At 43.6% G+C, this 24,274-nt stretch overlaps 1 protein-coding gene across 3 annotated transcripts; it reads right to left on the bottom strand.

Moving 5' to 3' along the window:
* Positions 1 to 684: 684 nt before the first annotated feature.
* On the bottom strand, positions 685 to 22,428 carry Map3k8 (mitogen-activated protein kinase kinase kinase 8). Of its 3 annotated transcripts, XM_051205678.1 has the most exons (9): positions 22,346 to 22,423; positions 22,048 to 22,151; positions 18,258 to 18,616; positions 12,309 to 12,476; positions 9,819 to 10,080; positions 8,125 to 8,231; positions 3,506 to 3,658; positions 2,651 to 2,897; positions 685 to 1,780 (listed from the first exon to the last, which is right to left on the bottom strand). In XM_051205678.1, exons 3-9 carry the CDS (start codon positions 18,591 to 18,593, stop codon positions 1,650 to 1,652), a joined length of 1,404 nt encoding a protein of 467 aa, XP_051061635.1. In that variant the 5' UTR covers positions 18,594 to 18,616; positions 22,048 to 22,151; positions 22,346 to 22,423; the 3' UTR covers positions 685 to 1,649. The 3 variants fall into 3 exon arrangements, with proteins under 3 accessions (XP_051061635.1, XP_051061634.1, XP_051061637.1); XM_051205677.1 differs by lacking the exon at positions 22,048 to 22,151 and having other exon boundaries at positions 22,346 to 22,428; XM_051205680.1 differs by lacking the exons at positions 22,048 to 22,151; positions 22,346 to 22,423 and adding an exon at positions 19,975 to 20,186.
* Between the last annotated feature and the right edge of the window lie 1,846 nt (positions 22,429 to 24,274).

Raw genomic sequence — 24,274 nt, 5'->3', positions numbered from 1 at the left:
TAAAGTCAGATGTCTGGGCCAGTTGTCTTGAAGGGAATATTGGGCTCCAGTTTCTTCTTTCTCCTGTCTCCCTCTCTCTCCTGGGAGCCTTCTCCACTGCACACTCCCACTGTGATATACTGCCTTACCATAGGCCCAAAGGCAAGAGAGTCAAGCAATCATGAAGAGAAACTTCTGAAACCTCCAACCAAAAGTCCCTTCCCGAAAGCCTTGCATCTCCTGTCTGGCATTTTTCACAGCGCTGCAATGCTGACTAAGGAACACTGACAAGGTGCACTGTATCCAACACGTGTGGGAAGTTGCATACTCTTTAGTGAATGATGTCTCGGGTGTTTGGTGAATGTGATCTGCCTTACACAGATGCAAGTTAGTGATTAGTGCTAGCACTCATGAGTAAATGGCTTGCAAGCCTGCATTCAAGCTGGTGTAACTATTTAAACACAAGACTCAAGGCAGACTGGAATCCCACTTGCCCCAAATCAGTGGCTCGAAGTTGTTTTTCTGCTTCAGCGTACCCAAGGATAAAGCACTTACCACTCACCATGAAGGTGATCCACGGCAGCAGCAAAGGAGACAGCGAGAGGCAAAGCTCTTGGTACCTGAAATGTACAATTCCCTCCAATATCTACCCCAACTCTGTGACTCACTGAGAAGCACGCTCTCTTTAAAAATTAAGACAAAATACTCAGTTTATCCAATTTATTTGACCAGTCACATTGGACTACAATGTTTTCATTTGCATAATGTAAAAATACAGTTTAAATAAGAATACTTACACTTTACAATGTTAAAATATATATACATATATATGAAAGATTCATGAAGGAATTTGGAATAATACATACACAGTATGCTATTTTAATATAGAAACACTTTAAAGAAAATAGTTTCATTAATTACAAATGTAGCATCACCAAGAATTTATAAAAGTTTCCACTTTCTTGAAGGTCACACTTCTCATCCTTTGGGATGTACAGAAATTATGTGGTTTACATAGTTCTATCCACATTTAAAAACATCATGTTTTAAATGTTTTAAGCATAGCATGTACAGTACACAGTGTTTCCATAGGAACATAACAGAAACTGTCACTAGTGGCTTGCTGTCAGGTGGCTCTGAGTGAATTGGCCATTGTAAGACACTAGTTCAGTATATTGCTGTAATATTAAAGTTGTTCTATTCACCCAAAATACAATGAATTAAACTTACACTGAAGTCTACCCACCAAGGCTCAAAGAGTTACCATATAATACACCCCAATATATACACAGAATAGGTCTTCGGAGCTGAATGAAGCTCCCACACTTAAATAAGAACCAAGTATATGAGTTTAAGGTGAATATCTTGTGAGGGCTATTTTTAACATGTCTGGAAAAGTGCACAGTGAATGGACCTGTCACCAGAATTTATCCTTCCCTGAGCTTTCTGCTCCCTCCTGCCTAGTCCCACCACCTGAGAAATGAGAACCTTGGGGCCCTGGGACATGCCAGAGTAGCCTCACAAAGGGGGGCATTAGCGTGTCACTAGAGGTCTCTCTGCACCCCTAAAAAATGGGTACAATTCACTATCCAGAGTTGCTGTTAGAGTCTGCAAAACCAACACCCAGGAAAGAAATGTCCATCACAGTTTGTTGCCAAGAAAGCCATCCATCAGCCATATTCCAGGGTTGGTGGCCCCCGAACAATATTCAAGTAGCCAGCCAAGGCACCGAGGTCTATGTAGAGGGAACGCTGTCTCCGGAGCACTTCGGATTCCTCGGTGCTACCCGTGCATGAAGAGTCTGCAGAAGGAACATGAAAACGATGAGGAAAAAAAGTCAATAACACAAATGACAGGGAGGCCCAGCAAGTAACACCTACATGTCCCTTCTGTGAAGAAACAACCCAGAGGGACTCAAGAGACAGTGGCCCAGCTCTGGCTCTGTTACAGATAGCCTTAATGGAATAGCACATAGATCACAGGGTTCCGATGGTCAACGAAGACAAGGAACTGGGTAGAAACTCTGGCATGTTTCTCAGTACCTCATCCCCCCCCCACACACACTAGATATTGAGAAATTAGACGAGTATAAAGAAAAACAGGCACTCCAGACTTGACCTCTGAGTTTGGGTCTGAGTTTGTGCTGTGCTATTGTCTGGGCAATCTTCCTATCTAAACCTCCAAAATGTGCCAGGTTCCTCCCCCCCCCTCTGTGTGTGTGTGTGTGTGTATGCATTTGTGCACTGTGTGTGCAATGCAGGTGACAGAACTCAGGCCTTGTGCCGTGCCAGGCAAGTGTTCTGCCTCTCAGTCACAAGCCCAGCATCTATTTTGCATTTTATTTCAACACAGTCTCACTAAGCTGTCTAACATAGCCTTGAATTCACTCTGTAACCCAGGCAGGCTTTGATCTCCTAGTTTTCCTGTCTGGACCATCACGTCCATATTTTTCTTTTGAAACAGGGTCTCAAGTAGTCGAGGCTGACCTTGAACTTCTAACTGCCCTAGCCAAGTTTGGGACTACAGGCATGTGCCATCATGCCTGGCCTTCATCCCCGGTCCCACCCCCACCCCACCCCCCACAAGTGCTTTCATAACCACATCAGAGGTTTCTGTGGAGAGGAGGAGGGAGGCCAGCACACACCCACATGTACACAGCAGGGTGACCTACCAGCAATGTTCTCAGGAAGTTCCAGCTCCTTCCTGCTCAGCAGCCTCTTCCGCTCAAAGAGGGCAGAGTCCAAACTCTGACATCGTGGCTGGTCCTCTGGAGGGGGATTCAGGGCTTCGTGTTTCAGCAGGTCTGCTGCTCTCGGGCGGTGGTTGGGGTTCCTTTCCAGGGCAGCTTCTATCAGCTCCCTCATGCCTGGACTGCAGTCGCCAGCAATGTCTTCCAGGGGAGGGGCCTGCTTGTGGATCTGTCAACAAACCAGTTCGTCAGCGTCAGCATGGACAGCATGGATGGCATAGAGACAGATGCTCAAACAGTGAGGAGTGACCCCTAGCAAATACCCTTCAACTTCCTGGCAGTGGTTAAACCAGCTTTGGTTTAATGGCAAAAAGTACACGCTCGGTTTGAATGAACAGTGACATCTTCTCATGGGGGGACCACAGGTGGCTGCAGCAACAGGGAAATGCCTGTCTCTGCCTCATTCCCACACCGGACTCTAGAACATGCTATTGGATAAAGGAAGGAGGTTTGGGGTGGAACAGAAAGCAATAACTTTATGTTCTCTTTCTTTCTTTCTTTCTTTCTTTCTTTTAAGACATCTTAAAGAACACATACACTTTGCATGGCTGACAGAGCTGTAGTACTCTGATGCTTCTAAGTGTGTTTTATCACACATAAGTATACAAATTATGTCTACTTCTCGTTTTAGTCAGCTTCCATTAAAATACTTTCATTTTAATAATGGAATTGTAACTGCCTCTTGTGGGTCACAATTTCTGCTATCACCTTATCTCTTTGGTGTGCTCTTGAGATGGTGGGACTCACTGCACCCCAGCCCAGCTGACCCTCACTTACTATGTACAGGTAGGAGGGATAGGCTGATCGAGGGTAACGCTTCACCCAGGGTGGGGTGCCTGTCTGCATGTGGATGAGTGTGGCTCCAAGGCTGTAGATGTCCGCTTTTGTGGAATGACCCCTGCACAGAATCACCTCAGGGCTCATGTATATCTGAAAAAGACAAAGAAAGCATTGTTTGTCTGGCTTCCTTCTCCCTATCTGGTTCTAGAAGCCAGCTCCTTTGCCTCTGTGCCATTTGCTGCATGCTCTAGATGGAATGTTACCACAATATCCCTCAAGCCAAGGAAAATCTAGAACACCTCTTTCCCACATGGCAGATCCGACCTCAAAAGGCCTAGATTTTTGAACCTACTGAGTCCCACTGATCTGAGTTCTGTAGATGTTCATCAGTTATATACAACTCTCTATTAAATCAATTCTCAGACTTAAATGAGACCACACATATATTTCTCCCATTTATCATTTCATCGCAAAAAGGTTGCAGAATTCTCTGGGTATCTACGTCAATGGTTTAGAAGGGGAGAGCCTACAAAATTAAAGTGTAAAGCTGGGAAAATGACCCTAATGAGTCATTTATACCTGTCAGGCATCCCAGTGACTAAACATCAAACTACAACAACAGTGTGTAAGTTCTGAGACTGAAGCAAGAATATTGCCTCAAGTTCAAGGATAGCCTGGGCTACAGACTGAGACCTTGTCTAAAAAAATTAATTAATAAACAAAATATAGCATAATTTGCATTTGATTTCACAAGTCCATGTTGAGTAAATAGGGTAATTTTCTAAATTTTATTTTTCTAAATTTAAGATGGGAGAGGAAAAAATAGAAAGCCTTAGGCACCAATAATCTGTAGTTAGGGCTGGCACAGACACACAGTGTTAGTACCCTAGTCAACAACACAGGCTGAATTTAAGGGTACAAAGGACTTCAAACCTGGAAGCTTTTGAGCAGGGTGATGCCACAAGTGGAAATTCCCACATATGACCTCATGGGACAGGGCACAGCTAAAACACAGCCACCCTGAGAACACCCTGTTAGCTGTCTACTTCAGTCCCATCCTCAGGCTATCTCACAACAACAACACACACACACACACACACACACACACAAATGTTCCAAGATCAAAGGAAAGAAGAAAGGGAAAACGGAGGAACAGGAGAGGGGAGAAAGAAAAGAAAAAGAAAATAAGAGGGGAGGGGAGGGAAAGAAGAGGAGGGGGAAGGGTGGAGGTATGAAACCCTCCTGACCCCAAGCCCTTCAGGGATGGCATTTAACCTCTTCAGTTTCCAAAAGTTTTTACGCTGTAATGAGACTATGAGGAAAGGGTTAGCATTCTCAGAATTCATTTCTGAGTAAATAAGTAGAAAATTAGCTTACAAAAACTGGGGAAATTGCCCAGTTTCCCCATCTTAGCCTGGTCAACTCCTCCCCAAAACACACTTCCTTGCCGGCTTCCTTCTGCCCTCAGCAAGTAGGCTAAACTGAGCTCTGTGTCCAACCGCTTTCTCTGCAGATAATGAACAACATGTGTCTCTCGACTTTTTAGAAACCACACTCTGAATCACAGGGTTAAAACACTGAACATCCAACTTTGTACCCCATGGTCAACAAGGAGTTACACATCTGCAACTTGCCAAGAAACTGGACTTCCTGTTGAAACGTCTTACCATAATCAAATACAGTTAAGAAAGAAATGCTATGTGCTTGCTCTCAGAAAAAGAGGTCTGCCTCCTCTCACCTTCAGAGTAGGGACGAAGCAAAGTGTATGCATGGGTGGTGTCACAGTTCTATAAGCCTGCACACCCAGCCTACATTTGGAGCTGGCAGTATCGGTCTGGCATGGTGGCCTGGGTGCAGGCCCTCTGGCACACAGCCAGGAGCTTCCAGCTGAAAGTCTCTTCCTCCTCAAGCTCCAGAAAGAACCAGACAGGAGCTCAGAAACGTCTGTCTTTGGGCTGGCTGCCTGGAAGGCTCGGGTCAGAACTGACAACACTTGCTCCAGAGTTGTCTGCTCCCCCCTCCCCCCCCCCCAGTAATGATTAAAGTGCAGGGGACCTTGAAGTCAGAGTCAACGCCTTATAGCAAGGAAAAGAGACCAAGAGACCATCATGGGCATGTCTGCATGAACACACGTGCACATCTTTATTCTATGTTAACTTACAGAAGTTAATACTAAAATCAGAAGAAAGTAAGAACTGTAAAAATAAAGAACAAAACCATAGCAAAATAATTCTAGTATGTTATTTATAGTTTCGATTTTTTCCCCCTCTGAGCCATGTAATTAAAAACCAGTACATGTATGTCAGGTTAACCTTGGGTATATGTGACATGTTACAGTATAACACTAAATATGAAGGGGAGGGAGGGGGAGAGGAGAAAGAGAGAGGGGGGGAGATGCAGAGTCAAAGTTTGTTATTTGTGAGCTATACTGCAGAAATCTGAAATAGTCATTGGCTTCTAACAGCTGTGCAATCCCATTCTAGTAGAAAGCAAAACTGCCTGCTTGCCTGGCTAGCATTATATAGTTTGCTCTTTAGCATAAGGAGTAAAAGCTGACTTGCTGAAGTGAAGAGTTGCATCAGGACTTCATAATCATTTTCACACTTCAATTAGTGAGCACTGTGCAGACAGTCCAAGAGGGACAACTGATAGGGTGAGGAACAGACAGCAAGACCCGATTTATACCAAATACGCAGAAATTATCATTAGCTGAAAATACTTCATCTAAATACTACCCAGGAGCTAGATGGGTGCTATATGCCTCATAACTCTAGTACACAGGAGGCAGGGGCAAGATGACTTTGAGTGCAAGGCCAGCATAGGCTACACAATGCATTTAAGGGCAGCCTCAGCTAACCCCAAACTCAAATAAAAAGAAACTCTATTGATGGCTGAGATGTGTGACTCTACACCCAGCCATCCTGGTGGAGAATCCCAGAAACACAGGCTTTTCTCCAACATTGCATAATTTTCAACTTGACTGCATTGCCAGGAAGCAAAAGGTATTTTTCCCCCTCTAATACCATAAGTAGTTTGTTTCTCAAACTGATTCCAGGGAAAAGGGTGGAATGTCCCGGATCTGAACTCCTGACTAATGCCAAAAGTGCTGAAAGCCTTCTAAAGACAATGGCCTAAGGATTAAGGTGGATCAGATTTTCTAGTAGTGGGAAATAAACAGTCTTTAATTTAAAAAGCAGTCTACAGAGCCAGTATGGCCTCAGCACTGAGGAGGCTGAGGCAGGAGGATTATGCATTTCAAGTCAGCCTGGGCTGTATAGTGAGGCTCTGTCTCACAGAAATCAAAATAAAGTAATTCCAGAAACTCGTTTAAACCCAGGAAGTGCTTCCCAGGTTTAATTTTGTTTTTAGCTCACAGATTAAGTTATCAGAATAGCTTCAAACAGGGTGTATTGTGCTCATGACTCCAGGTTATACTATCCCTGGGAGAAGACAGATAGGCCTTGGTGGTCAGTCCTCAATAAATGGAAACAGCCAGGACAGTGAAGATAAACTGAACCAAGAGCTGGAGTAGTCATTGTGGTAGTTTGTTATCTAATAAGATGCTAGTTATATTAAAAAGTTACCCAGAATTCAGAGCTCAAATCCTTAGAAAATAAGGACTAAAACAAAATAAACTAAATCCTTATTCTCTAAGAATTCAAGCTGGGAATCTGTGTAATTGTGTAACTTCAGGGTCTGTGTTATAATCTCTCCATGTTTGTTACCTTATTATAAAGTGGGATAACAGCAATCACCTATCTGCTATAACAATAGTATTCACCAACAATAAAGTCATTTTAGGGAAGAAATAATTCAAGTGCACTATTTTGACTATCATTCTGTAAGAGTTTTAAAAGATGGATTCTGAATCTACAAGTTGAGTATCCCATGTCTGAGAAGCTTGGAGCCAAAAGCCTCTCAGATTTGAGAGTTCATATTTTTGAATATTTGCATGCATATGTGGGTTTTGTTAAAATCTTCCATGTGTCTATCTGATGTGTGCATTCCTCTCTCTCTCTCTCTCTCTCTCTCTCTCTCTCTCTGTGTGTGTGTGTGTGTGTGTGTGTGTGTGTGTACACACACGCAAACACATGTCTGTGAGACACAGCAAACTGGACATTTCCTACCTTGAGCCAGGATCTATTTACTGCTGTGTATCCCAGGCTACTTGTGAGCTTTGGGAAACACTCCTGTCTGCCTCTCATCTAACCACAGTTGCAAGGGATTACCACATTTAGTTGTATGTGGGTTCTCAGGATCATTTGTGGAATAAGCATCTTACTGAACTCTCTCCAGCTCTTGCACAGTTCTCTACACTTTTGGGCTGGGGATACTCATCTGATCCTCTGTTTCAGCACTGAATTATTTGTAAGTGCTTTGTGTTGTATATATAAACATAGTAATAGATAATGTCTACAAATATCATCATATGTATTTAAAATCCTATCATATAAGCAGCAAAGGAAAAAAGGTAAAAAGTAATATGAATTTGTTCTGGTGACAAGAATGATTCAATGTTGTCATTTAACCCCAACTTTGCTTTTTGCCACAGCATTTCTAGAATATTATTTTTATTCTTAACAAGATAATACCAATGTTCACACTCACACAATTACCTCTGTTCCTCGGAGATCCTTGGGAAGATAGACATCTTCAGTCATTTGAACACTTAGGCCAAAATCTACCAAAACAGCTTTTGTTGACATGAATACAATATTGCTGGCTGCAATGGGAAGGATTTTGAATGTGAGTTAATAGATCCTAACACAACATGACAACATCATCTGGAACAGTGACTTCCAATCACAGCAGTATGAAATGCTTCTGGTAATGACACAGGTGTATCACACCCAGAAGAGACATGCTGGTGAGAGGTCAGGTGAAGATCACTTGAGGCCTATCAAAAGCCTACGCAGTGTGGGCACATAGGAGTACATATATCAGTAAAGCTCAGGCTTGGGCTTCAAATTCTGAGACATAAGCATCTACAATCAAGCCACTATTGTTAAAAAAATAAACATTAAAGTATTTTTTCTGATTAAAGTTGTACTTGTCACTAGGTATTAAAGATTTATAGTGAGTCTGTTTTATTTCCATATCATATCTGAGTTCTAACAATTTATTTTTAAGGGATTATTTAATGAATGGTTGCCAAATTATGGCTCAAACTTAAATAAATACTTGCTCCTCCTAAATATATACCTACATGTTTGCATTAAGTACTCTCCCTCTCAACCATTCCCTGTGTGTGTGTGTGTGTTTGTGTGTGTGTGTGGTGTGTGCGTGGTGTGTACGTGTGTGGTATGTGTGTGGTGGTGTGTATGTGTGTGTGGTGTGTGTATAAGTGTGTGTGTGGTTGTGTGGTGGTATGTGTGTGTGTGTGTGATGTGTATATGTGTGCATGTGGTGTGTATATATGTATGGTAAGTATGTGTGGTGTGTGTGTATGTATGTGTGTGTGTGTTGTGTATATGTGTGTATGTGGTGTGTATGTGTGTGTGGTGTATGTATATGTGTGTGTGTGGTGTGTGTATGTGTGTATATGTGTATATGTGTGGTGTGTGTATGTATATGTGTGTGTATATGTGTGTGGTGTGTGTATGTGTGTGTTTTAGTGTGAATGTGTGTGTATGTTTTAGTGTGAATGTGTGTGTGTGTGGTGTGTATATATGTGTGTGTTGTATGTATATATGTGTGGGATGTGTGTATGTGTGTGTGGTGTGTGTATATGTGTGGTGTGTGTGTATGGGTATATGTGGTGTGTGTGTATGTATACATGTGTGTGTATATGTGTGTGGTGTGTGTATGTGTGTGTGTCTATATTGTTGTCTGTGTGTATGTGTATATGTGTGGTGTGTGTGTATGTATGTATGTGTGTATATTGTGTGTGGTGTGTGTATGTGTGTGTGTGTCTATATTGTTGTCTGTGTGTATGTGTATATATATGTGTGTGTGTGTTCGTGTGTGGTGTGTGTGTGTGGTGTGTATATGTGTGTGTGAATTCTACCACTGAGCCATACTCTCAGTGTTGCACTATTGTTTATAAAGCACTATACAAGGACAAAGGCAGCACACCCAACAAATCATAACCCTCACTCCATTGTTTGGTCACCACCCTCCCTTCTAACTGCTAACATTGTTAGTGACCGGGCTTCATTCTGTGAGCTCTTTCAGGAGCACAGAAAAGATGAGCCGTTGTTTGCAGGGAGCTGTATTGCCTGCCACTGAGTGTCTTTGAGTTAAAACCTGCCACCTGTCTCCAATCTAATGAGTCTCATTAAACCACAACAAGGTAAACCCCACTACTCACGTTTAATATCATGGTGGATCACTTTCTTGGAGTGTAGGAAATCAAGTCCCTTGAGAACATGCTTCGTCACCCAAATAATTTCAAATTCTCTCATGGGTCCACAGCTCTCCAGCTTCTCCAGAACAGACCCTCCCTCGCCTGCCTCCATAAAGAGATGAACAGTATCATCCCACAAGATGGCGCCATATAATTCAGCAATGTTCTCATGCCGGAAGCAGGCCTGGATTTCCACATCTGATGGCTTAAACTGATCCACAGGGATCTAGAAACACAACACATAGGCAAGAGTCTAAACAACCTCAAGATGATAAAACAAACAATATGGGCCAATTCGTAAATCAGAAGCCAAATTAACACAAGGAAACTTATGAGGTATATGACAAAGCACTGTGGTATCAAAAAATGTTTTTCCCAGAGCCCCCTCTACATTATGTCATCTGTAGATAGATTTTTTTTTTTAACATAAAAAATAAGGTAAGGAAAAAACTCATTTAGAGTTTTGAAATCCAAACAGAGTTTACAAGTATTGAATGAGCAAAGATTTCCTATGACCAATGTACATCTCCATGGTCCCAGAACTCTGTTATCTTCAATATTTCTCCTAATTGTGTGATGACATGAAGTCATTAGTACCTAATATGAAGTCACAAGTTCCTTAGTACACACTCAGGCCACAGCTTTAAGATAAGTGCCCACCTGTCCTGACATCCTCCATCAATAAGAGCTGTGATAAGAGGTAGTGTTCATAGAACAGAGAGACTCAAAATGTCTCTAAATACTGTGCCAGGGGCAAAAGGCGATATTATTCTAAAATGATGATATGCACACATCTGGAAAAACGAGAAGTTCCCTACAGTGGTCCTAGTAAGAAAGGGGGCCCCATTCATGAGCCTCCATCCTTTTGAGCCTGTCTGGGATTTTTAATTATATATTTTATTTTCTTAAGAAAAATACTCTTCTTAAATATAACAAACACTAAAAGGACAACCAAACCACAGAGCCACTTTTCCAAATTTTTGTAGTAAAATTTAAAAATAGGACATTGGGTCTCCAATTTTTAAAAAAGATCTCTAACTAGTTTATAGTTTGGATAGGATGCCCTAGAAAGAGGCTTCAAAAAGCTTACTGTGTTATTTTTCTTTTAATAATAGATTATTTAGCCAATCTTTTTTTTTAGATTGGGGGGGGGGAGTGTTTCACTATGGAACCTTGGCTTGCCTGGAACTCACCATGTAGACCAGGTTGTCCTGGAATTCAGAGAGATCCACCTGCCTCTGCCTCCCAAGTGCTGGGTGGATTAAAGACTTATCTAGTGACTCATAATGAAAGGACAAATTAAAGACAACATATTGTTGGTCTTGTGATTAGTATGAGACACTGAAACATGGGATTTGGCAACTCTTATTTTATTTCACTCTTTTGCTAAATCAAGAGTAAACACTACACAAGGGCTTGGGATGTAACCCAGTGGTAGAGTACTTGCTTAGAATAAGTGAGGCTTTGGGTTTGATTCCAAGCACCACAAAAGAGTAGAAAATGATATTTAACTTCTTCACACTTGAAATGGTGTCAAACCCAATGGGCCTACAACTGGGATTCCCAAGTGAAGTAAGAAGATCATGCTCCACTATGAATCCCCTTACTCTTTTCGGTCACTGTGTCGCAAGGGTGCCCCACAATCACAGCACCTAGCAGACGGACTTGCGGTCCTGTTTCTGAACTTAATATACATGGGACCTCATACAACAGACCTTATATTGTGTCTAGCTGTGTGAATTTCAGGGTTGTGAGACACATCTGCACTGCTTTAGTAGTAAACCACTCCTTCTCGTGGTGGCTTGATGTTCCAACACAAAAGCGTCTACTTATTGGTATCTGGGAAGTTCCCAGAATGCTACTTCAGCACACAGTGCTGAAATGAACAGCCCAGAATAGTCTCACACATGGACACACCTCTCTGTTGGGTGTAACTAAGCAATGGAGTTACTGGGTCATTCCAGATGTGTACATCTGAGCTGCCAGTCTGCCCAGCAGGCTTCTGACATAGCAGTCATTAAGACACTGGGCCCTCACAGCAGTTGATACATTTGAATTCAGCCCTATAAATCTTCAATCCCAAGGAACATCATGTTTTCCTAATCTCCGTTGCCTGCCCATGGACCCCTCCCCAGTGGACAGGAGCTACACACAGATCCATCTTTCATCTCAGGCACACTTCCCCACTCCCATCTAAGGGAGATGGTATTACCCAAGCTAAACACATCAAACCATTCTTTAAACTAAATTACAAGCTCTAAGACACCTAAACAGAGATATAGGAGGTCACAATCAAGATATAAGAACTGAATTGGCCCAAGTCACCAGGCACTCCAGAAATGGCAGACACTTTGAGGCAGGAACCTTAAGTAAAACCCATGTAAGGGTAGAGCCTTTGGTTATGGTAGATAACCCAGAGCCAGGAAGACAGACACACAGTGTGGATGTACATACCAATTTGCATGCCATTCTTTTCTTGGTCTTCATGTCTTGTGCTAAGTACACTTTTCCAAAGGCCCCCCGAGGAACGAAACCAGAGCCAATGTTCCTGTAAGTCAGCTTCCAAGGGATGAGGAGGACATCCGAGTCGATTTGGTAGCGTCCGTTCTGGGGACTGATTACCTGTGAGGAGATACAGATGCTGAGGTGAAGCCCACTCCACAGAGGCTATTTTAGAAGCATTCAATGCAGTGGTGCCGTGTGTCATTCTGACATTACAGGCTATATTTAGAACTTGAGCAAGACAGAGAAAGCTCGTAACAGACACAAGTTCCTGGTCCAACCTGCTCATATTTCCAAATGCTTCTGAGTAGTAGCTACCAAAGAGAAGCTGAAAAACTATTTATCTAGGGAGTCTGATGACTATGACCCAAAGACTTCAAATAAAGGATGCACTCGTGCCTGGAGGTTGACTTGTTTCTATTAAAATGCACTAACCTGTTCGTCTGCATAGCTATTACTCATACATGATGCAGAGAGAGAGAGAGAGAGGGAGAGAGAGAGAGAGAGAGAGAGAGAGAGAGGGAGGGAGGGAGGGAGGGAGGGAGGGAGGGAGAGAGAGCATGGAAATTAACTGAGGCTCAGGGAGGATGGTGGAACCAGTGTGTGATGCCAGAGTCATGAGTTGACAATGCTACATAAATAAGGAAGGGCAGGATTGTTTCTCGTTGGCTTCCTCACTTCATTTTATAGTATGCCTATTATGTGCCCTGGGATGGGTTTGGGTCTAAGGAAGCAGCCACAAGCAGAAACAGGAGAGTACAGACTTCTAAGGGTTCATGAGCAAAGATAACCCTTAGATCAGGTCTTTCAGAATGAGTAGACTCCAGGCTGGAAGTGTGGCTCAGTGACAGAGAGCATGCCCAGTGTACACAAGGTCCTGATACCCAGCACTGCATACATGAACAAGAAACAGAACACATTTCAACAAAAGCCAGCCGACTCAGACATCAACAAGCAATGAGGGATCAGAGGATGGACACTGAAGCCCACTATGATGGGACACTACAGAAATACCAGCACTGGGGAGGCTGAGCTAAATAATGGTGAGGGCCAGACCAGTCAGGACTACATGGCAATCCTGTCTCAAAAACAATAAATAAACAAATGGAAAGTGAATATCACAATTCAAATAGCATGTGGGAAACTGGCCCAGAACACATGCTTTAAAACATATTAAAATGTTCTAAGAGATCGTTCTAAGAGAGCTGCTTCCTCAGTGTGATTAGTCATGTTATAGCTTGACATAGCAATCCAAGACTTCTGATTGAAATAGTATTGAGCTACCTCAAGAGCTGAAGAGAATATGAGAGCCTAAGCCGATCTTATGGGAGAAGAACAAGCACCTGATCCTACTATGGGGGCATCTAGGCTTCCACTCACCATTATAGGCACAGGCCTGCTGACCAAAGGGTTGTACACTTAACCTCCATCATTGTTAATTAGCTCTACAGTATACAGGAAAGGAAATATAGAATAGCTCAATACTTGGAAACACACACACACACACACACACACACACACCACTAAATCTGAAACTTAAATATTTACAGGGTGCTTTTGCTGAGGGGGACCCCATACAGGTCCTTACAAAATATTAATAGAAACCATGGTCCTGTCTCATTTAAAATATGATGACCACCTCTCCAAATAAGTGTCACTTCTTGTCCCTGTAGACCTCATTTTTCAATGTGCTGAGGACAGTGTGATGGTGGTCTCTTGCATACTTAGACAGAGCCCTGGCAGCACTGGCTTGGGGTCCCCTTCTTGTCATCCACAGAACAACTCTAGTTAACCATCTCAGGGTTTGACCCATGTTCATGAAAGTTTAGCTGTTGACCAAACCAAGTGTGTGATGACCCATCTCCAGCCCTTTATTCTATGTAAGAGGACAGACAGCAGGAAGGAGCAGCCACCACACCAAGAGCTAATTAGGGTCCAGATGCAGTGCTGCTGTTTTGCATAATCTCATTAAAGTCTACAGCCATCCAGAGCTAGGTTCTATTTTTATTTCCATTTCATAGCTGAGGCTAGTTTCCAGGGGTGAAGCAAGTCTCTAATCAGTGCCAGAATTAGGATTTGCACTCAGGTCTGCCCAACCCCAAAGCCAGAGCTCCCATTCTTTGTGTAAGAGCCGTTGAGGTTCCAAAAAGGCTATAATTAAAGGCATGCTAGGGTGCAGACTCAGTTGTTCAAAGCCTCCAGAACTCACTGGGTGAGGCCCAAGTCCCAGGCAGTGTGCAATGCACAGAGGCCTGGCTCTTTCTTGCCTGCTTGAGTTTGAGGTACATACATTTTTATCTTTAATTTCCTCCTTTCTGAGGTCCCCTCTAAGTAATCTTGCAGAACCCTGTGTTGTTTATTTCTGCCAATTCTCCAAATTACTGAAGTCACTTTCAAGGGCAGACACCAGACATAAGCTTCCTAGTCCCTCACCCAAATTACTGTTATCTATACTAAACGATACAGGGGACAGTACTTGGGAAATTCCTTAGGTATTTTACCGAGTGAGCTGTGTAACCTGGTTCCTGTGAAGTAGAAGTGATCTTCAGCTACATGCATGGAAACAGATTCTCTAACAACAAAGACAAAGTTATGTCTCTCCTACCCTCCTGGTGACATGAGTGGTCCCCCATGTTCAGGTTCCTGTTGGTGAGGCAAGTAGTAAGGGTTTCCATTTCAAAGGCAAACGACATAGCAAGTTCTTAATTCAGAATACTCAGCTATCATTAGTACTCGTCATATATACTTACTGGGGGGTGGAAGAGGGCAGAAAGTAGAACCTAAAGTATGGGGCAGTCAGAAATGGATTTGGTTGTGTATAAGAAGAAACTTCCTTATGGTCAGAACTTGACAAATGAGGCACAGGACACAGGATGTGATGGCTCTTCCTAATGGGTCTGGAGGAACAAACCAGAATATTCTACCCAGTATTATGAAGTGTCTGCTTCAAACATCAGATAGAAGGCTGGACTCTTAAACTTGAGAAGCTATGACTCCATGTCTAAGCCCTGATGATCATCAATCCAAATGCCACACCAGCATGTACAGTGAACAAATCCAGGGTGGGTATGTTCAGATCCATATACAACCACCAGAGTTTAATGCTTCAGGACTGTTTTTATAATTCTATCCAGATCATGTATGAACTGGTTATAAATAACTTTGCAATGACATAGGGTAAGTAGTTCCTAGGGTGGTATCCTGGCATTCTTTCCTGGATACTAGTACAATACTTAACATGTTATTTTAAGGGAGAACCCACACAACATGCCCCTGCTTTGGGATACTGTTTTAATCTGGTAGTTCTCCACCCTGTCTAATTAACTTTGCAGCACTGTGGGTGTTGGCCATCTCAACACACCAGGTCTCTATGCCTCTAAGCTTTTGCCCATGCTGCCTCCTCACCTACAACAATCTTCACTTCATTTAGCTCCAACTTGTTTGCACCTCGGTACAGGTACCAATTCTTCTTGGAAGCCTGTGCCAATATCCTCCTTTTTCCTTCCCTTCCTCACACTCATGGGTGGGAGAAATCTTGTCTAAGCATTCCCAAGGCTGTCAGGGTGTAGATATATTGTGGTTGAGCACTCTGTACTACGTTACCTGTTCACTTGCCTCCTGCACACACCAGGCATTGAGCTTCCTGTGGCGCAGACTACTCAGAACTCTATCTAATACCTGGAATAGCCTGAGCCTCTACTTCTAGCAAATGAACAAAGGAATATTTGAATTAGGGTTTCTCTTTCTACATAGGAAGCTTTTATGGATACATTTTACTAAGGACCCAATCTAGGTGGCAGCTAATTCTCTAATGCAGAGAGACAAAGAATAGCAAAGTTAGACAAAGCTAGCAAAGCAACTACGAAGCTTTGCTGAATCCATAGATGATAAGGGAAAGGTCTTAACTACAGGATAGATGTCTCCACAGAAATACCATGCCAGAATCAATGATATTACACGCAAGCCATGTGTCAGACTGGTTCTGATCAAAGACCAATGCATAGGCCATCAGTTATAAAGCACAGAGCTGTGACAGATTACCACCAGCCTTAGGGAACAGTTTCATTTTTAATGCCCATGACAGGAAAGTTAAACACAGTCCCCAGAAGCGCAGCCCCAGGACTAATGGGGCTAGATCCATGTGCCTGTGGGCTGTAACTCCATTCTGTTTCCCATCATTCCATTCATATTGGTCTTCTTGCTTTATATTTTATACTCTTCAGTATTAAAAAAACAAAAACAAAAACAAACAAACAAACAAACAAAAAAAAAAAACAAGTGCCTTTTAAGATTCTTAAGACCCATGCCTTTATGGTATCTTTGATTCCTACATTTTCTTTTTAGTTAATTGGTCATTTATTGAGCATGGGCTCTTTGGCAAGGAATGACAGACAATACTTCACTCACCCCTTTGTTGACCAAGTTTTTACTTCCTGTTAATGACTGTGGTTTCCAGCCTTTTCTGCATTAGCTCTCCTGGCTCTACTCCTAAACCAACTTAAGAAGCTACTTTTTGGCGGTATTCTTTAAAAATTTCCTAGCATTCCCTTGTGTACATAGACCATGGTCCATCTCTCCTCAGTGAGGGTGAGCACACTTAAGTTTCTCTATATTTATAAGCAAGGACGATTAGTTTATTCTGCTTGCCTTTATCAAATATGTGAAATAATGGAAGAAATACATCAGCACTTAATTTGTCACTGTCTACATGTGTGTTATTTTGAAGCCCACTCCTCTAGTTTTACTCTGGCTGAGAAATTCAGGTATGGCTCCTGCTTCAAATGATGAATTCCCATTTATGTAACAAAGTCATACTCTAAAGACAGTTTTAGTTCACTGTTAAAAGCAGCGTGGTAGATCCACACCAAAGGAAGTCAGCCACACCCCGATGCCAAACATGAGCTTGTCTTATACTGAGCCAAATACAATTGCCTCGTACCAAAACAACTCACTACATAGCTGACCTAAATTACAGTGCTGTTTTTCATTAAATGAATGTGGGGCGATTAAAAAATTATTATTATTATTATTATTATTATTATTATTACTGTTATTATTTCCTTAGTCCCAACTCGGGCTCTTCAGCAACAGCTCTCCCAGCATGGGCCATGCTGCCATTTGTACACACCAAGGGAAAGAGAGCCATCTCTATCAACAGATGTGTTTACAACTTACCACCTACTCTTTTGCAAGCTGTTCTTTTTACAAAATTAAATCACCTCTTAACCATCGCCCACATGTTCACCTCTAACACACTAAGGACCTGACAGAATGCCAGGCACACCTAAATGCTCCACCTGACCGCCTATTGTGGCAACAAAGAGTTGTCACAATATTTTGGACTATGTGCATACTTGAGATGACTAAGCAACTCCATCACTCCTGGCTCATCACCACTTACAGAGAGTGAATCTGCACATAGTTATTTGCTACCTATAAGCTGAATTTCTGCAGGAACCCAATTTAGCCAAATGGGATAAAAGGAGAAAATAATTTAGCATTAGTAAGACAGCATTTATTGGTCTCTTGGCTGGCAAACTCCGTTAAGACCCTCTCTTTTGTGTGTATAATGAATGAGCCTTTAACCAAGTTGTTAAAAATACATCTGTAAGGGCTGGGGTGTAATTCAGGGGGTGCAGTGCTTACCTAGCATGCCCTACCCCTGAAAAAAAACAAAGGATATTCACAATTGCTTCTTCATAGAATTACTACTAAATTATAGGCTTCTGAAATGGAGCTTGTGTGAATATATCCTTCATGTTTTTAACACACAGGCAATTCTTACCAATAAGTACATTCTTTAAAACTTGTACTGTGGCAGCTATTCTAAGCCACATTCAATGCCATTCTGCATTTCATGAACCCATACCAGTAAAGCTGAACACACAGCACAAAACATACCATATTTAATAAAATTCCAGATTCTTGCGGTCGATGTCTATAAAAATGCTTTGCGGTATTAGATATGTGGTTTGCAAAGGCAAGCAGATCCTCCACGGTCCCGTATCTGACAGATGACAGCCAGGGTACCTCCTGGCCACTCCGAAGCAGCGACTCTGAGTGCTCCTTATTTTGATTAGTGTCTGGACACATGGTCATCAGACTGGGCTTGTAGACTGCAGGCTCTTCACTTGTGTATAGGTTTTCCATTATGTCTATGACTTCCGACACATTTAAATGCTTAATTAATAAACCAATTTCTTCTTTCTCGTCACTTCCAGTGCTCATGTACTCCATCACTGTGGTGCCTGCTGGGGTGTCTACAAAAGAAACACAAACACTTCCTTCACTATAATGTGTCTGAACTGGACACCAAAGAGCCTGCTCCTCCATGCCTCTGTTCATAACAAGGATTCTTCTTTACTCACATGTGTGAATTCAAGTGGGCAGTGCCAAGTTCAAAGGGACCTTAGATAATCTTTAGCCCATCTCACTTTGCAGGGGGAAACCTGAGATGCAGAGCTCTTGGAAGTTACTCACTGTGGCATCAGCTCTAGCTACTGAAAACAAACTTTCACTGAACACAAACACAGTAAAGAGCAGTGCAGGCTTCTCCAAAGACTAAGGCTCCTGCTTTTCATAACTACTAACATTGCACAACTTCATTGTTACCCCAGAAAAATCACAGTGGCTTTAAAGAAAAATGGATTGAAAGAAAAAGAACTACTTGACTAACCTTCAGGAACTAACCTGGCAAATACACCAAGTCCCAAGAGAGAAGAAGGCATGTAAAACAGGGTTTGGTTGGAGCAAATGGGAGAGTGAGAAGTTAAGTTTGAGGGGAAAATCTAGTGTGAATAAATCAAACAGTTCTTCAGAAGGGAGCAGGGGCCTGGGATCTTAGATGTGCCAAAGACAAACAAGGATGAGAGAGGTGGCTCACTGACCTGTAAGTCACAGTTCTCTCCTGACACCCGAAATTTTTTAGTAGCACAAAGCACACATCTTGAGGGTCCCAGAAAACTAAGTTAAACCTAGATCAACTGGCCTGGAAAAGCTCTAGTAGAAGAAAGAAGCCAGGAAAGTCAAATCTGGTATCAGCAAACCACAGGTGAAGATTAGCTGACTTCACTAGCCAAGGTGACATTTCAGTCCCACACAATCAGGTGCCACACTTAGGAAACGTGGGTGACAAAAGAAGGCAAACACAGCAATAAAAAGTGCTGCTGTAAGCTGGGTCTTAAGATAACTCAGCTCCACTACAAAGGAGAAAAGATAAGAGCAGCTAAGAGATCTAAGCCACTTTCAAAGCCTGTCTGACTTAAACCACCTTGCTCTAGAAAGCATAGCCTCTCTGGAAGACACTTCAGGTGCTTAATAGCATGGGTGTTTGGCATGTATCACAGTGCTGTGGTGTGGAGACATGCAGCTCCCTAGAGCTTACCGGTTAGCAACTCCAGCTGAACCTGTAAGCTTTAGGTTTAATGAGAGACATGCCTCCAAAAGTAGGGTGAGAAAGACACCCAGTGTTGACTTCTAGCCCTCACATGCACCAGCACATCCATGCACTATGCATATACACATGCATGATATGCATACACTAACATGTACACTTGCATACATTACACCGGTACACATACACAAAGTAACAAGATACCATTCTGCCAAAGCCACACACCTGTGTCAACTTGGAGCTTCAGTTCAAAGATTCTGGAAACTTCCACCCAGGGCTACTTGAACACATGACCAAGTCATGTGCCTCTGATATACAAACTGCTTCTGAGAAAAGCATCTAGCATCCAGGCCACATTAAATATTCCTCTCCTCATGGGCAAATTTCACCATCAACCTCGATGACCATGAGATGTTGGGCAAGTACCTCAAGCTCTCTGTACCTTGATTTCCCCCAGCTGTAAGGTAGAGATAATTAACAGTACCTATGACCCAATTAAAGACGCTCCTGTGCACAAGGTACCCAAGTCTGATACTTAGTAAGTAAAGCTGCCAAGTACTGAGATGTGGACCTAGCTCAGCAGATGCCATACCAGTCTCCTTTCTCATCTGGAAGTGGGGTTTGTCTGCCTATTCCCAAGACTTCTCCTTTTAAAGGTTGTGTCTCTGTTGAAACAGAGGTAGAAGGAGAGCCCAAGCCCAAGAAGTGTATTGATGTTTGTTATCAACACACTTAAACCTAAACAATAGTCCAGACAGTGCCTTCTCAGACATCTCACACATCTTTGAGGGAGATTGTGATTCAAGTCCCCAGCTTGTCAAGGGACACAGAGAGATCTGTAAGCTGATAGGAGGATCTTTGACCTCAGCTTCACAGAGCTATTGGTTGCAGTTTCTATCATTGTAGAATTTACTAGGAAAACAGAAGTTAAACATGGTTGACTTTAGGGCTCCTTGAGTAAAGGGAGGGCCCAAGGCTCCCAGACTGAATTATCAAATAAATAACCTAAAAGAAAAAAAAGTTTGTGAGTCAAGAGAAGGAGAGGGGGACCCAAACAGTTCCAAGTCATTGCACTGTTTTAGAAAGAAAAACCAGTTGAGGGTTTTAATCCTGCAGAAAAATCTGCTCTTCTCATAGGCTTCCCTTAAAGCCTAAGAAATCACTCACACACACACACACACACACACACACAGACAAGAGGGAGAGGACAGAGGACGGGGAGATGGAGGAATGTTTAACTTTCTATAGGACTTGCTCAATTCCTGAGAGGCTCTTGTCACAGAGATCTGCTGCCCAGCAACCCAGAAGCGCCAACAGCCTCCAGAATGAGAAAAAACCCTGAACTCTCTCGCCTCAACTAAACAGACCACATACTAAGGATCTCTGAGCCACACAAGGCCAGGGCTCCTTTCTGTGCATGGTGAAGGGCATTCCAGTTTACTAACAAACATGCTCAGCTTAAAATGACTGGTCCTGGACTCAGGCATAAAAATCCTCGTCATAAAATTTATACCTCCTAGCAGAACGGAGAGTTAGGGCAGTTGCTGCAAATGCAGTCAAAGACTAGCTTTTGTAATTAAGCTTCAAAACACTGTCTAGAAATTAACTTAGAATTATTTCAGAAAGCAGCCATAAAAATCAAGAACAGGAATGTGAGGCTTTCAGCTTGCTTCCATCCACTAAAACAAAACTTCCTGGCAAGAGAAAGCAGACCGGTCTTCATATTCTGCCCGGCAATGGGGGTTGGTGATAGTGGTGGTGGTACTTCCCATTTTTAAAAGGATTTCCCCCTACTGAAACAACCCATTACTCCTCGGGACACACTTCTTAACGTATTTTTCTTTTGCAAAAGTCCCAGAAAGATGCTTTCCAGCCCTGCAGAATCAAATCCACTTCAAAACTTCCAGAAGTTTTGAATCATGTTCCTATTCTCTTATAGGATACTCTTCAAGAACCAGAACATACTAGCCTCAATCCATCAAAGTTGGACGCCTCAGCAGAAAGCCTTATAATGCTAAACAAGTATGTTGGCTTTTTTCTTTTCTTTTCCTTTCTTTCTTCCTTTCTTGTTCTTTTTTTTTTTTTTAATCAAAATCTGACATCCTAAAAAAAAAAAAAAAAAAAAAATCTGACATCCTCCCCGCCGCCCCGACCCAAATATGTTTTTCCACATATGTTTTTCCTCCCGGTCCACCTGGCCCCTTAAGATAACCGAGCCTTAAGGAGGTTGCATATTGTAAAAGTGCCCAGCGACAGAGCGATGGTAGTGATGTCCTTCAGCCTCCAAGTTGCACTCACCCAGGCTCAGCAACCAGAGCGCAGCTGTCCACGCAGCGTCCCCCGCAGGAGACGCGGTGAGCGCGGGTCCTCACTTCCCCCGCCACAGCCCAGGCCGGCACTGACTGGTCACCCGGGATCCGGGAAGAAGGAGGAAGGGGGAGGAGCCATGAGTCCACACCTCCCCTGGCGTTGCGCAAGGTGCTTTCCAGCTCTACCTGCGTGCAGCAGACCACCCGAGACTACCCAGATGGGAGGCATGCTCCGTTTCAGAGTAGGAACCCCCGAAACACACCCAAGGAACCCCAGTCTCCGTTACCTGAGTGTTCCACGTGCCAGCCCGGAGCTCGGGCTCAGTAAGCAGTGGGTGTCTTGCCTGCTGGATCCAGGCGTGCGGGCGTCCCGAGGGCGGGCGGCGGTGCCGGAGATGGGCAATCGGCCGCGGGAGGACTGTGCGCGTCCGGCCCCTGACTCTCGGCGTCTGAACCGGCCCCGGGGCGGCGCAACAGACGCCAGCCTCCTCCCCGCCTTTTCCATTTCCCCTTTCTCTCCGTAAACAGAAAAGGCCTGCTGGCTGGCCGAGAACACGGTAGCCCCCGCGCTGGGAAATTCCGTCCTCCCACCCTCGGGCCCCGGGGCTCGGGGTGGAGATGGAGGCGGGACCGGGAGGAGCACCCGTGCAGACCCACCCCGCCTGGGACGTCTGGGCCCAACCTGTGGCCCGAGCGCATCCTTTTGGCAACGGCGTGCCTTTCCAGATCTTCGCCGACCCGCCGGGAGGCGCTCTCACAGTCCCTGCAGGAGGCTTGTGGGCTGTCTTTCTGATTGCAAGGAGCCAGGACCGGTCTCTCCCGGATTCGGTTCAGACGCACTGGGTGAAGCGGGGAGTCAAGTCCACAAACTCCGACTCCCCACTGCGCCTTAAAGTTCCGGTGAAAGTCGCCTTCGCTGTTCTCCACCAGCACAACTAGGTTTGTTCTTTGGTCTAATGAAACCGGTTGTTTGGTGACACCGCTCTAGCAAAACAGTTTCTGCAAGGTTCCCTCTGACCCTTACCTCCAGGTAATAACTTAGGGGTTTGCTCCTTTGTTGAAAAGTTTACTGAAGGTAAGGTCGAAAGTTCTAGGAGAAAAGCGCCACCAAGAACTCCACTCCACCACTGCTAATCCTACTCCTCCCTCCAAATTCCCCAAGTATCTATAACCTACTAGGAGCTGAGTACTGTCTTTGCAAGGTCCGGGAGAACAAGAGGAAAGGTCTTGTGGACATAATCTCCATCCCACTGATGGGACATGGTGGTCCCAGGCTGAGCCAGTGCCCCTATGACTGAGTGACACGTTTGTTTTTTGTTTGTTTTGTTTTGTTTTGTTATTTTCAGTCCCAAGGCTCATCCGCCCTCACCAAGTTCAAAGCACCCTTTAAATTGTTATCTCCTCGTTTCCTCTGGAAAGTGAATTGCACTTTCAAGAACGTCCGATGGGAAGCTGGGGTGAGGAATAGCGCCCGCGTTATAGAGCCTCAAAGGTCATACAAGCAAGACTAGATTTACATTGAGAGGAAAGCGGAATGGCCATCTGCAGTTTTTTGGTTTATTTTAGTGAGAGCTCTCTGTGGGTGCTGTGACTTGAGTGAGGTAGGGCATCACTTAGGTGGTTACAGGGACCTCTCTGTAGCTCCCTTTCTCGATGCCTTGGCCTTTCTGTTCTCACACAGAGCGAGCGATCATTGTCCTCGATAACCAAGCAGCTTGCACCAGGCTGTTCTAATCCATGGAAAATCCATGGATTTTTTGCACTGGTGAGAGAGTTGATCATTCCGTCTGGGTTGAAACTAAAGTACTAGTACCCTTTAGTTTTTCAGCGGAAATAGATTAGTACAGAGGTTGCCTCTACCTGCTGCGTGAGACTCGACTCTCCCTTGCCTGCTGTCTTTGGCAATAAAGGATGGGCTTATAAACAAGTTAAAAATAGAATGGTAGAACCACGCCCCGCCACGCCCCCTTGAGTGAGCTCATTACACCACTTGTAATCTGGGAAGTAAGCCTCCGATTTCCCTAAAGAAGTCTCCCCAATACAGCTGCACTTTAATGAACTGAATGCCCTTGCCTTAAGCAGTAGCTGATTCTATGTTGTGGGATGAATTAGAAAACTTACTTCCGAACATTTAATGTTTTGCTTTTTGAGATAGGATTTTTCTCTGTCTAGCCCTGACCATCCTGGAACTCACCCTGTAATTTAAGATAGCCTCA

The sequence above is a fragment of the Phodopus roborovskii genome, unplaced genomic scaffold (assembly GCF_943737965.1).
Source record: "Phodopus roborovskii unplaced genomic scaffold, PHOROB, whole genome shotgun sequence".
Classification (NCBI taxonomy): domain Eukaryota; kingdom Metazoa; phylum Chordata; class Mammalia; order Rodentia; family Cricetidae; genus Phodopus; species Phodopus roborovskii.
This window is presented reverse-complemented; position numbering and strand designations above follow the sequence as displayed.